The 14,055-nt window shown below is 37.7% G+C and overlaps 1 protein-coding gene across 2 annotated transcripts in view; it reads left to right on the top strand.

Annotated features, from left to right (window-relative positions):
- Positions 1 to 14,055, top strand: part of Hsdl2 (hydroxysteroid dehydrogenase like 2) — a 73,100-nt gene extending 59,045 nt beyond the window's left edge. For both annotated transcript variants that reach the window (XM_003463817.5, XM_013145894.3), the window contains 3 exons: positions 7 to 156; positions 3,379 to 3,507; positions 13,279 to 14,055. In XM_003463817.5, the coding sequence (XP_003463865.3) occupies positions 7 to 156; positions 3,379 to 3,507; positions 13,279 to 13,391 (392 nt within the window). In that variant the 3' untranslated portion in view covers positions 13,392 to 14,055. The remainder of the gene's footprint in view (positions 1 to 6; positions 157 to 3,378; positions 3,508 to 13,278) is intronic.

Genomic DNA, 14,055 nt, shown 5'->3' with positions numbered 1-14,055 from the left:
TCACAGGTGCTATTCCAGAATCAAAAGAAGAGAAATCACAGCCACAAGCAAAGCCACATTCTGGAGCTGTGGAAGAAACATTTAGAATTGTTAAGAATGCTCTCAATGATGATGTTGTTCAAGCCACGCAAGCCATCTATCAGTTTGAACTGTCAGGTACGGATTGTGTCTGATAATATGGGCTTTTAAGAAACAAAGTGTGGGGGGGTGGGGATTTAGCTCAGTGGCATAAGTGCCTGCCTTGCAAGCAGGCAGTCATGAGTTTGATCCCTGGTACCGATAAAAATGAGAAAGACAAAAAAAGAAAAAAGAAAAAGAAACAAAGTGGGATGTGGCTTTTTGAAGAAAATCAGTCTCTGGTAGTAATCACTTGGATAACTGGCTATATCCAGGAGTCCAGGAAGGAGACATTTGAGAATGGCAAATAAGTACTGATGTGAAGTTCAGGCTGGTGCCTATAAACAGGCGTATAGTATTCCCGGTGTTAAATGACTTCTTAGAGCCAGGTATGGTGGTGCATACCTGTCATCCTAACACTCTGGAAGGCTAACGCAGAAGGATCACAAGTTTGAGTTTGGCCAGGGCAACTTAATGAGATCCTGACTGAAAAATTTAAAAGTTTTTTAAAAGAGAAAGGTTGGGGATGCAGCTCAGTATGAAGACCTTGGGTTCAGTTCTCCATACTACAAAGACAAACAAACAAACAAAAATTCTGCACTCTTCAGCATACTTGTGTGTAATGGAGAGAGAATATATAGAAAGGCACGGTGCATCATGATATGTATCCTGATAAGTAGTGTAAAAGGATAATTTATCACTCCTGGGCACTGATCAGTCAGCTTTCCTGTTGCTCAGTCAGGCAGAAAATTCACAAGTTTGAGCTCAACCTGGGCAACTTAGTGACAAGACTGTTTGAAAATTTTATAATAATTGAAAAAAAAAAAAAACCCAGGACTGGGGATGTGGCTTGGTAAAAGACCCTGAGTTCAATCCATAGTACTCAAAAAAAAAAAAAATTAATTAAATTAAATAAATAAATTGTGCTTTCTCCAGTGTCTTATATGACACTAATGGGTATTTGTCATTTCTGCGGTGACCACTCTGCAGTGTCTGAGCCTGTTGACCACTCCTTCCTTCTGGAAATGCCCCCTTGTTTTGGCTTCTTTGTTGGTAGCCTCCCCGTGTCCTTCTTGGCCCTTGGCTGTGCTTTCTTGGTCTCCTTTGCATGATCCTTCTCCTCCATGGTGTCTTCAGGTTGATGTCTTAGCACTCTACACTGCTCAGACTTTCTTTAGGAGTCCACAACCATTTGTGTAGCTTCAGTGACCATCTGAACTGATTAATTATGTAACCATATATGTAGTTTAGACTTCATTTGACATTTTTACTTGGCTGTCCTAAAGCTTCCAGCTGAAAAATCTCTAGAACAACTCACCATTCCCTACCTGTTAAATCTGCTGTTCTTCAGAAGTCCTCTCTCAGTAAAGAAACTGCCCATACTTACCCAGTTTTCTAAGCTGAAAAATAGCAGATCATTGCTATGCACCCTTCCTACCTTTCTTCTGCATATTCAAATCAGTCACCCGGGCTTGTGATTCTGTTTTGAAATTCTCTCTCAAATGTGCCCATTTTTCTTCTCCCTGATCCACACACATACATTCTCAAGCTCCTAGTTTACCCCATCACCACCCTTTCTAGCCTTGCACATCCTCTTGATCCCTCTCCCTGTTAGTCAGCTTCCCTGTTGCTGACACCAACAGCTTAAAGGTTTAATTTAGGTCATAGTTTCAGGAGATTCAGTCATGGTCAGCAGGCTCCAAGGCAGAAACCTCATGGTGGTCAAGGATAGCATAGCCAAGATGTTTAGTCCACGGTGGTTGGGAAGCAGAACAAGAGAGCCATGCCACAAAGGAATGAGTAAGGGGCCATGGAGAGTCCCAAGTTCCTAACTTAGGGCCAACCCAGACCCACCCAGGAGTATGCTTACTAATCTGCTAGGCATTTCTTAACTCCATGAAATTGGCATATACTGCACTCCCCAGTATATTATCTACGTTCCAGGTAAGATAATTTATTTAAAATGCAAACTGTATTCCATCACTCTCGGTCCATGGTGCCTCCTACAGGATGCAGTCAGTAAGTCCATTCCCGGGCTCACTGTGCTCTGCGCCTAGATGCCTCCTGAGCTCCTCTGATGTCACTGCCTGCTCCCTTTTGACCTCAGTCTTACAGTACTTTTCTCAGTTCCTCACACATGCTGCATGCACTCTTGATTTTGCTTTTTATTTTGAATATCCTGAGTTCCCATTGCCTGGAATATTTGCCCTCTTCCTAGTTCATCTAGCTAATTCTTACTTAACTTTGAAAGCACAGCTTTGACTGGGCTTTTCTAGGCCCAGTTTTTTTTTAACTTATTTAGTTAAGTTTTCATAATTCAGGGATCAAATTTAGGCCTTGCAAGTGTTAGGTAGGTGCTCTACTGCACATAAATGTGTGCTTTAGCAAGTGATTGGGCAGCTGCTACTGAGCTGCACTTTCAGCTTGTCTGTCTGTCTGTGTTTCTCGCTTTATATATCGATCTTTCTACCCATCTGTCACTATGGAATGGGCATTGAACCCAGGGCCTTTCCACTTAGCTACATCCCTGGGCTTTTTATTTATTTATTTATTTATTTTTTGAGACAGGCTCTCATTTAAGTTGCTAAATTGCCTGGGCTGAGGTTTACCTGGGCACTCCTCCTGCCACGGCCTCCCAGAGTGCTGGGATTACAGGTGTGTACCATCATGTTCTGCTTGACTTTTTTTTCCAGCTTCATTTTTTTATGGTATGAGGATCGAATCGCAGGCTTTGCACATGCTAGGCAAGTGCTCTAGCAAGTGGTGGCTGAGCTACCACTGAGCTACATCCCAGGTAACTTAATTTATTATGATAAAACGTGCATAAAATTGCTATTCTAACTATTTCTAATAATACAGCTCAGTAGCATTAAGTGCATTTACATTATTGTGTGGTCATCACCACTATCCATCTCTAGAATTTTTCATCACCCCAAACTGAAGTTGTATCCCCACCCCTCCTGCCCCCAGACCTTAGTAACTACTGTTTTTCTTTCTGTCTTTATGAATTTCACTATTCTAGGCACCTGACCTTTTATTAGTATGCTCTTGCTTTACCTTCCATCTCCTGTTTTGTGAGAAAAACTACATTTCTCTTATTATGGAGGGATCAGAATCTAGCACAGTCCCGGGAATATGTGCTTAGTAAATACTTGCGGACTTTGATGGATGGAAGCCTGAGGGTTTTAACCTGGGAGACAGCGTTTTCGAAGATAATCTTAGCTGTAGTAATTGTTACACGTGCTTCTCTGTCTCCCGCAGGTAAAGATGGTGGCACATGGTTTCTTGACTTGAAAAGCAAGGGTGGGAATGTTGGACATGGGAAGCCCTCTGACCAGGCAGATGTGGTGATGAGTATGTCTACTGATGATTTTGTCAAAATGTTTTCAGGTAAGTTTGCAGTTTTATTAGTTCGCTTGTTGTTCAGGGAAAATTTAGTTCTGATATTTTGCTTCCTCCTTTCCCTAATGCATCTTAGCAGCTCTTTATGTTGAAGAGCCTATAGTCTTGGGATAAGTGTTCTTATTGTGCCTCTTCTGCCACTTCTTCCTCATCCAACCAGTGGAAAGTAGATGTCAAAAATTTTTTTCATAACTGAGATGCTAATAATAAAATTTTGGAAACAGATAATTCAAAGGACTCCTAAGCGGGCATGGTGACACATGCCCATGATCCCAGCACCTGGGAGGCTGAAGCAGGAGAATTGCTGTGAGTTCAAGACCAGCGTGGGCTATATAATAAGACTCTGCTTAAAAAAAAGGGGGGACTGGGGATGTAGCTCAGTAGCATGGCTCCTGCCTGGCAAGCGCGAGGTCCTGAGTTTGATTCCTGGTACAAAAAAAAAAAAGATTCCTTCATCCTAGAGGCTAGAGAAACCTTTTTTCCAGTAACACCAGAGGCACAGGAGTCAGAAGTAGCTACCTTATTGAGAATAAAGTCGTACTTCAGCCTTGCTGGCTGTTGTCATAGGAAATGCTGGAGCTCTCAGCTCTGTGCCGTGGCCCAGCATCTCTGCCTTCTGTGGAACCCTGACCCAGAGAACCTTTTGCTTAACATTCTCCTCTTTCCATTTTCCCCTAACAATGCCAGAAAAATTTTAAGGACAATTTGCCTTATTTTCTACTTTTAGGGCACTACTACATTTGGTAAGTTAATTAAGATAAATTCTGAAAAATCAGCAGCAGTACTCGAAACTTACATATTATATTATGATCTAAAGAATCTCTTATGTAGTGAGTCATAAATATTATTCATATGTTGTTTTAATCTTGCCAGATAAGACCACAGTGTATTCTGTGCCGAGCCTTGCTTTCCAATTCTAATGAAGGATGCTAGTAACCTACATTCTTTCACAATCAATTTTATGTGATACCCATAATGATCAAAGTTTAATTTTCCACTTTTTGCAGTAATGTTAAATAGTTATTGTACAGGAATTGGGAATCGTACTTAAGAAAAAAGAAAAAAAATTTTTTGTAACACTGAAAGATGACTAATCGATGATCATCAATTAATTTTAACATATTCATGTATTTGTGTGTATGCATGTATATAAATATGCATGTGTGCTTATAAAAATAAGACCATACTATTCCTAGTGTTTGACAGTTTTTTTCACATCATATATTACAACATTTTTCAATATTAATAGTAACCTTTTAAATCATTTTTAGTAGTTTGTTTAGTGTTTCAAAAACTATTCATAGAGTTAGACTACTTCAGACACAAAAATGTTCAACAAATGCTTAGTGAATATGAATCCTATACTTTTTAAATTTAAAGGTCATGTTAAGCCAGGTGTGGTGGCACGTGCCTGTAATCCCAGCACCATAGCAGGCTGAGGCAGGAGGATCCTTGCAAGTTCAAGACCAGCCTGGGGTACAAAGTAAGCTCAAGCCCAGCCTGAACTGCATAGCAACACCTTGTCTCAAAAAGACAAAAAAAAAAAAAAAAAAGGCATGTTAAAATTATTGTCAACTTCTAACTGATATGATAGCAGTTGTTTCTAATATTTATGTATGATGGCTGTGGGTTAAACAGTACATGTAGAATTTCTTTGCGATATTTTTTCCATAGAAGTAGAGACTGACTTTGATTAATTAAACAATAAACCCAAAATCTGATAGTGAATAGTAAATTTGGGAGCAAAGATTTGAATCCAAGCCAACTTCAAAACTAATGATTTTGTCATGCTTTTTTGATGTCTAAAGGTGAATCATGACTTTTTTTTTGGATGGTGCCAGGGCCTTCATACCAGCCTACATTCCCTCCCCACCTCCTTTAAATGTTTGTGAGATCGAGTTTTCTAAGTCACTAAATTTGCTCGGACTGGGCTCGAATTCCTAATCCTCCTGGGCTTAGTCTCCCAAACTGCTGGGGTTGAAGGCATGTGTCACCGTGCCCAGCTTTTTTTGTTTTATTAGAGACAGATTCTTATTATGTCCTCCTGCCTGATCTCAAACTACTATGTACTCTGCCTAGGCTGGCCTTGAACTCACAATCCTCCTGCCTGAGCTTTCTGAGACTGTGAATACAGGAAGGGGTACATAACCATATTGGCTTCAATGGCTTCTTACTTACATAGTATAACCTTGAAATAATGAGCTTTCCCCTTACATCTTTTTTTTTTTTTTTTTTTCTGTCTTTTTCCTTTTTATTGGTACCAGGGATTGAACTCACAACTGCCTGCTTGCAAGGCAGGCGCTTATGCTGCTGAGCTAAATCCCCAGCCCCTACATCTTTCTGTGAATGTGATAGGAGAGGTTAGCCAGCTATGAATTTTTTTAAAACACATGTTATCAAGGGCTAGGGGTATAGCTCAGTGGCACAAGTGCTTGCCTGGCAAGCACAAGGTTATGAGTTTGATCCCTGGTACCAAAAACAAAAACAAAACAACAATAAAAAACAAACATATTATTATAAGGTGTTACGTTGCACCAACAATTTAGGTTGGGAACAAGTTTGTTTTTTACATCCTTTCATTCTTGCTATTTATCTTTTCTGCTTTCTTTTACGTGGGTAATTATTAAACCTTATAACCTAAGAATTCTCTTTTCATAAAATGGAGCCATTTTATTTTTATTTCTATAGTGTTACATTATAAATACTTACATAAAACAACTAGTAATCAAATGTTAATAATCTCATTTTGGCCAGTAGAGGCCACTGTGTGGTTAAGCAGTGAGACAGAAATCAGTTGTAGCTGGGTGTAGTGACATGTGCTTGTATTCCCAGCCACTCAGCAGGAAGAGGACCACTTGAGTCCAGTAGTTCAAGACCACCATGGACTACATAGTGAAAGCCAGTCCATTTCTAAAAAAAAAACAAAACACCCCATCCTTCCTTATATCCCCCCTAAAAGAAAGTAAGTTGTACAAGATACTTTATCTGAGGAATGTATATCTGTATACATCTACAGAGCTATGTTTGGAGTTTTTTAAAAGCAGTATTATTGAATCATAATTTATATACCATGAAATACATCATTATAATTGTGATGTTTAATAGATTTTTAGAGTTGGCTGACCATTTCTACAGTCAGTTTGAGAATGTTTTCATTACACCAAAAAACGCTTTTGGCAGTAGATCCCTCTTTCCATCCTATGTCACCCTATCCCTAATCAGCCAAAAGCTGATTTTTTTTTTTTTTTTTTTTTTGTGGTACCAGACATCGAACTCATGACCTCATGCTTGCCAGGCAGGTGCTTATGCCACTGAGCTAAATCCTCAGCCCCAAAAGCTGATTTTTTAAAAAGAAACTATCAAACTTTGCTAATGTGGCTGGACCACTTTAACAGTTCCAGTAGCAATATGGGAGGGTTCCTGGTTTCTCTGCAGCCTCCCCATTACTACGATTGTCTTTTATTACACCATTCTACTGGGTACAGAGTGGTGTTTCATGTTGGTATCTGTTTACATTTGGTGAAATGTTTGTTCAAAGCTTTTGCTGATTTTAAATTGAGTTGTTTTTATTATGGTGTTATAAAAGAGATTAAGATGATCTTACTATTACTGTGTGGTAAGATTCTTTATAAATTCTGAATGAATGCATGTTCTTTATTAGATATGTGACTTAGAATTTTCCTCCCAGTCCTTGGCTTGCTTTTTTCATTTCTTAGTGGTATGTTTTGTATTATAAACATTTTTCTACATGAATGGTTTTTTAAATTATTTTTTATTTTTAAAGGGAATGAAACAAAACAATGAGAACGATATTGGACTTCAAAAACAAGACAGTAGGAAATCCATAAGTTATTACACTGTATATTGTTATCCTCTAAATAGATGCTCAGACTTATGACTTTAGGTCTGTAAAGTCAATCAAACAGTACAAGCATTACTTTCTTTACTTCAGTTGCTATCATCTCAGCCTGTGTTCCTCCAAATCGGCTAGTGGTTTGGGGTGGGGGTAGGGGGACCTTCTCTCCCTGCCCGTGCACTGCTACCAGGTTCTCTCCCTGCTGCCTTGACTGCTGCTGGTGCACAGGAGAACACTGCTTCCTGTTTAAAAGCTTTTTGTTTTTGTAAACCCTGATTTGTCATTTTTTCATGTTATAGTTGATACCTTTCCCTAAGTAATTCATTCTTTTTTGTGCTATTATAAATGAAATTATTGTCTTCATTTTTGAATTACTTGTTCCTGCTGTACATGCATACAGTTAATTTTTGATATTGATTTAGGATCTTATGAATTAGGCAATGAAGCCATTTGGAGCTGGAGGGTGGGTTTTTTGTTTTTGTTTTTGTTTTTTTGCTTTCGGTGGAACTGAGGTTGAACCCAAGGCCTTCATATTGAGGTATCTTCCCTTTTTTGTTTATTTTCTGAAAAATAGTTTCACTAAATTGCCCTGTTTGGGCTTGCATTTGTGATTTTTCTGCTCAGCCTTTTAGAGTACAAGGGCTTCAGACATGGGTCACCATACCTGGTGAGGTGGGATTATTTTGTGGGAAGATTTTAAATTACTAATTAAGTATCTTGTTATATATCAGTAGCTTTGTTTCTAATAGTTTTATCAGGGTATAATTTACATTCACAATTTTCACCTGCCCTCCATCACTTCTTGCCCCATCCTCCCCCTGGTTCCCTGATTTGGGAGAGGTTTTGGTGTGTCTAATAGATTTGCTCATTCCTGTTCTTCCTGTTACCCATCCTTAACCTGCTCTCCCTCTTGCTGTTTTCCTCTTGTCTAACAATAGACTTTCTTGGACTTTCTTGTCATCTTTTTTAGAATCCATGGATTAGGGAGAATATTTGTCTTTCTGAATCTGGCTTATTTTGGTAAACATCATGGTCTTGAGATCCATCTACTTTCTTGCAAATGACAGACTTTCATTCTTCCTTGTTGCTGAACAATACTCCATTGTGTGTGTGTGTGTGTGTGTGTGTGTGTGTGTGTGTGTGTGTGTGTAATTTTCTATATCCATTTATTTATTGATGGACCTTTTAACTGGTTCCATATTGTGACTATTGTGAATTGTGCTGCAGTAACCATGGATATGCAGGTATCCTTAAATATGCTGACTTTAATTGCTCGGGTATATACCAAGGGGAGGTGTAGCTGGATTTTAGTTTTTTGAGGAACCACCATACTGATTTCCATAGTGGCTGTACTAATTTACATTCCTATCAGCAGTGTAGACTGGTTCCTTTTTCCTCACAACCTCACCAGCATTTACTGTTTTTTTTGTATATATATATATGTATTTTTTTGGGGGGGTACCAGGGATCAAACTCACTACCGCAAACTTATCAGGCAAGCACTTGAGCCACTAAGCTAAATCCCTGGCCCTGTTTTTTCTGTTCTTAACAGCCATTCTGACTGGGGTGAGATGAAATCTCAGTGTAGTTTTGGTTTGCATTTCCCTGCTTTTTATGGCTGAATAAAATTCCATGCTTGCATATACCATACTTTTATCCATTTGTCTGTGGATGAACTGTTTAGTTTGTTTCTTCTGATTTCCTGTTATGAATAATGCTCCTGCAGACATTTATATGTAAGTTTCTGTATGGACATTTGTTTTTATTTAGATTTCTACCTAGCAGTAGAATTGCTAGGTGATATGGTAATTCTCTCTCCCTCTTTTTTTTTTTTTAATCTTAATTATCTTTGTTTCCTGCTTATCTAGTTTTTATTTCTTTTATCCTACTTCAATTTAAGCATTTTTATTTTTATTTTTGTTTTTGAGAGAGGGTCTTGTTATGTAGTTCAAACTGGCCTTGAACTCACTATGTTGCTCAGACTGGCTGTTTTTTTTTTTTCTCCCAGTACCAGGGATCAAACTCATGACCTTGCACTTATGAGGCAAGCGCTTGAGCTGCTGAGCTAAGTCCCTGGCCCTCAGACTGGCTTTGAACTCACAGTGGTCCCCCTGTCTCAGCCTCCTACATGCATACATTGCCACCATGCCCAGCTCCATAATTCTCTTTTTAAGTTAGGAGAATTGCCAAACTGTTTACTAGGGTGTCGATGTTTTTCCATATTCTTGCCATCACCAGCAATTATCAACTTTCCATTTTGTGATTTTTTAAAGTTAACTGCCATTGTGATGGATATGAAATGATATCCTGTAGCTCTGATTTGCGTTTCCCTAACAGTTAATGATTCTGGATTTTTTTATGTGCTTATTGGTCACATATATAATTTCCTTGGAGATCCAATCTTTTTCTCATTTTTAACAAGGTTGTCTGTTAATGAGTTTTAAGAATTCTTTTGTATTTCCAGATAAAATGACTTGCAAATACTTTAATTTTTATGGGTTCTCTTTTCAGTTCACTGATGATTTTTTTTTTTTTCCTTGGTACTGGGAATTAAACTGAGGACTTTGTGCTTACCTAGCAAGCACCCCAGGCCCATTTTGAACATTTTGAAGCAAATACATTTTTTATTTTGTTGGAGTCTAATTTACTATTTTTTCTGTTGTTGCTTTTAGTGTTATATCTGAGAATCTTTGCCAAACTCAAGATTATAAAGTTTGCCCCATATTTTCCTGTAAAAGACTAGTTTTAGCTTTTACATTTAGATTTGTGACCTATTTTGAGCTCATTTCTGTATATAGTATGAGTAGGAGGTCCAATTTCTTTCTGTGCAAAAGACCCAGTAGTGGCAGTGCTTTTTGTTGAATACATTGTTCTTTCCCTCATTGAGTGGTCCTGGCACCTGGCACCCTTGTTGAAGATCTGTTGACCTTTGGTACAAGTTCAGTCATACCTGTAAATGTATGGGTAAAGCTAAATACAGAATTACCATGTGGCCTGGCATTCTTTTGAAAGAAGCCAGACACAAAAGATCACATACTGTATGGATTTTTTTATAGGCAGTGTTTAAAGGTAGTGGTTGTACACAGCATTGTGACTGTATTAAAGTGGCATCAAACTGTTACTGTCTCTTTCTGTAAGGACACTAATCCCATCTTGGAGAGCCTATCCTCATGTGTTCATCAGAACCTAAGTACTCCCCAAAGGCTGCAACTCTGATATCACACTGTGGGGTTAGGGCGTGGAGATGAGTTGGGGGGGACCCACAAACACTTGGCCCATAATGCTTAGCAGAGTCTTCCTGTAATCTCACAGGTTCTTGATGCAGTTTTGCCTTTTGTCAAATGTATCAGTGTTGTTCACTTTTTTCCTAGAACCCTTTGCCTTTGAGTTATAACCTAAACTGGTTGTTCCTCCAGTGGAGTATGCAGCTGTGATCCTGGGAATACCTGGACTCTATTCATGTTGAATCTTTTTCCTGGCTCTTTTGTCTTCTTGTGTGGTTTACATTTCATTTTGTTGGTATCCATTCTCCAGTAGTTGCACGAGAAAGGATATATTGGGGACAATTTGTCTTTGAAGCTATATTTTATTCTATGAACTTTTGTTTTATTTTGTTTTTTTGGTATTGGGTATTGGACACAAGGTCCTTGCACAAGGCTGTATCTCCAGCCCTTTTTATTTTTCATTTTGCAACAGATTGGGTCTTGCTAAATTGTGCAAGCTGAGCTCAAACTTGGCATCCTCTTGCTTCAGCCTCCTAGAGTGTTGGGATTACAGGCCTGCACTACCAGGCTCAGCCTGTATCAACACTTGTGATTATTTGACTCACTAGAGATTACTCAGTTGAAGTTCACTTTCCATCAGTTTTGAAGCCATTGCTTCATCTTTAGGTTACAACTGAGAAGGAGAAAACATTACAATTGAGAATTTGATCCCATGCTTCTTTTGTATCTAAGCCTGGTCTTTTCAAAATCCTTTGGAATCAGAATCCTCTTTGTCTGTGGTGTTTTGAAATTTTACAATGCTACAGGTGGTATGGTTGTGTGTGTGTGTGTGTGTGTGTGTGTGTGTGTGCGCACATGTTTTTTTTTAATTTAAAGAGAAAAAAGAAAGGACATAAACAAAGCAGTAAAAGGGTACAAGTAATACAGAATTTCAAGAAAAAAATATACAGTAAGAAATCAGTAGTTAATAGGGTTTTCCTGGGTACTTGATGGGTCCTAGAAATGTTATTTGTTTGATAGACCTCTCAAGTTTTTTCCCTCACTTTCTGATGAAAAATTGAGATCTGATTTAATTGATATTTCTCCTACCACATATCTCTTCGTATAACTTTGTTTGCTTTCTGGGAGATTGACTTACTATTGAACTTTGATCTTGTGAACCAAAATTTTAATTTCCAAGAGCTTATTCTTATTTTCTGATTGTTTTCTTCTGTCACTTCCTCCTTTTTCTTCCTCACTCTACTCCAGTAGTTCTCTCTCTTTTTTTTTTTTTTTTTTGTCTTTTTCCTTCTTATCAATACCAGGGATCGAACTCACAACTGCCTGCTTGCAAGGCAGGCGCTTATGCCGCTGAGCTAAATCCCCAGCCCCCAGTAGTTCTCTCTTACTGCTTCTCCACTTTCCCCTTTTCCTCTTCTCTTCTTTACCCCCTCCTCTGACTGTCCTTCTTTGTGCTTCTCCTATCCCTTTCTCCTCCTGCAGTCTCTTCTTGATCTTCCTTTATCTCTGAAGACATGGATTTTGAAAAAACATTTTTTTTTGTTACTGGAAATTGAACTCATGACCTCACATTTGCCAGGCAGGCATCTGCCACTGAGCTATATCCCTGGCCCTGAAATTTTTAATTTCTTTTTCATTTACTTTGCGCTCTCTCTGTCTCTGTCTCCCTGTCTCTCTCTCCCTTTCTCTACACACACACACACACACACACACACACACACACACACGTATATTGGTATAAGACAGAGAGTTTTGAGAGCCAGGCACAGCTGGCTCTGAACAGAAGCACCACCATATACAACTATGTGATCCTGGGAAGAAGAAACCTCCATGAGCTTCAGCCTTCCCATGAATTCTACTATATGCCAGACTCTGAACAGATCCTGGGTTAAATAAGAGCTGTAGATCCCTTTTCCCCTGGATCTAATGTTTTTAATTATTTCATTACTAGGGTTCTATTTTCATGCTTGTATTTTTTACATTGCAACATATCTGTGGTTGAAATAATGCTAACATCTTTTTAAAAATTTTTTTATTAAAAGAGAAAAAAACAGTAAAAGGGTACAAGTAATTCAGAAGTTCAAAAAAATAAACAGTAAGAAATCACTAGTTAATAGATTACATGTTATCATCTTAGATATAGTTGTTCAAGTTACAAAATTAAAGCATACAAAGTGGACATTCAAACAGTGAGATTGCAAACAGTTCTGTTCAGTGATCCAACAAAAACTTAGTAGTATGGTTTTCTATTTTACACACTTAAATATACATAATGCTAACATCTTTTATGTCTATATTGTATATGTTGAATGAATTGTATACTTTGAATGTATTGTATATTTTGAATTTAAAAATATCTTATACATTTACAGTATTTAATTTCTTGAATTTAAACTTGAAGTGGTTTTTTGCTAAATGAACTATAATAGATTGGAAATTAACTGAAAAATAGTTCATGAGAACTCATTTGAAGGCCACATTTATTTTATTGTATTGTAACTGCTTTGTTAACATCTAAGTCTAGGAATTGGAATTCTTAGGCTGATATAAAATGCTTGAAATTTCTATCCTTGAGATTTATGTAACTCAGGGAGATTATTTTTACAGTGCAGTTCTTGAAGTTGGACATCCTTTAGGCCAGTAATAGTTACATTCTGTTCTCTCATTTTCTCATTGTAGGGAAACTAAAACCAACAATGGCATTTATGTCAGGAAAATTGAAGATTAAAGGAAACATGGCTCTAGCAATCAAATTGGAGAAGTTAATGAGTCAGATGCATCCCAGACTGTGAAGAAAAAACAAAAAGGCGGACTGCTGTGGTATTAAAAGTAAAAAAGCTCAACAATTAAAAATCTTAACATTTTTTGTCTTCCCTATTGTATGATAAGGATATGAATGTTGGTTCTAAAAAAATAGATTTTCTGTATCTATAAGACTTGAAATTATAATTAAAATAACTAGCCAAACATAGGCTTCATTAAGTGGAATTCTAAGACATTTTGTTTCTGTAGTTTGAGGGCTTTGCCCTCTTGGCCTTATATCTCATCCTGCCTCCTTTCAGGAAAATTATGCATTACACACAACAAATTACGGTCAAGCAGTAAAATTAGTGGTTCTTTACAAAACCGCTTCTCCAGTAAAATAAGGTCAATTTGTTTACAATTTTTTAGTTCTGGATTGTATACTAATGAAAATTGTAATGATAATTTGAATTTTTATATACTTTAAAATCCATGCACATTTTAAAGAAATCATCTAATAAACTGCCTAACAGATACTAAGTGAAACAAAGTCTCATTTTGTTAGCCAGCTTTCCAGATACGTTATCCATAGCAACATCATAATGTGCTTCAACTAATTGCAGTATGCATCCTATTTACAAGTGTATAAAAGAACATTGTCTTGCTATTGATTTGCCTATTCTGACCATTTCATATAAATGGAATCACATATGA

The sequence above is a fragment of the Cavia porcellus genome, unplaced genomic scaffold (assembly GCF_034190915.1).
Source record: "Cavia porcellus strain 051 isolate PalLab524CR breed Dunkin Hartley unplaced genomic scaffold, mCavPor4.1 scaffold_1, whole genome shotgun sequence".
Taxonomy (NCBI): domain Eukaryota; kingdom Metazoa; phylum Chordata; class Mammalia; order Rodentia; family Caviidae; genus Cavia; species Cavia porcellus.
The sequence above is the reverse complement of the archived record's forward strand: the minus strand, read 5'-3'. Positions and strand labels throughout refer to the sequence as shown.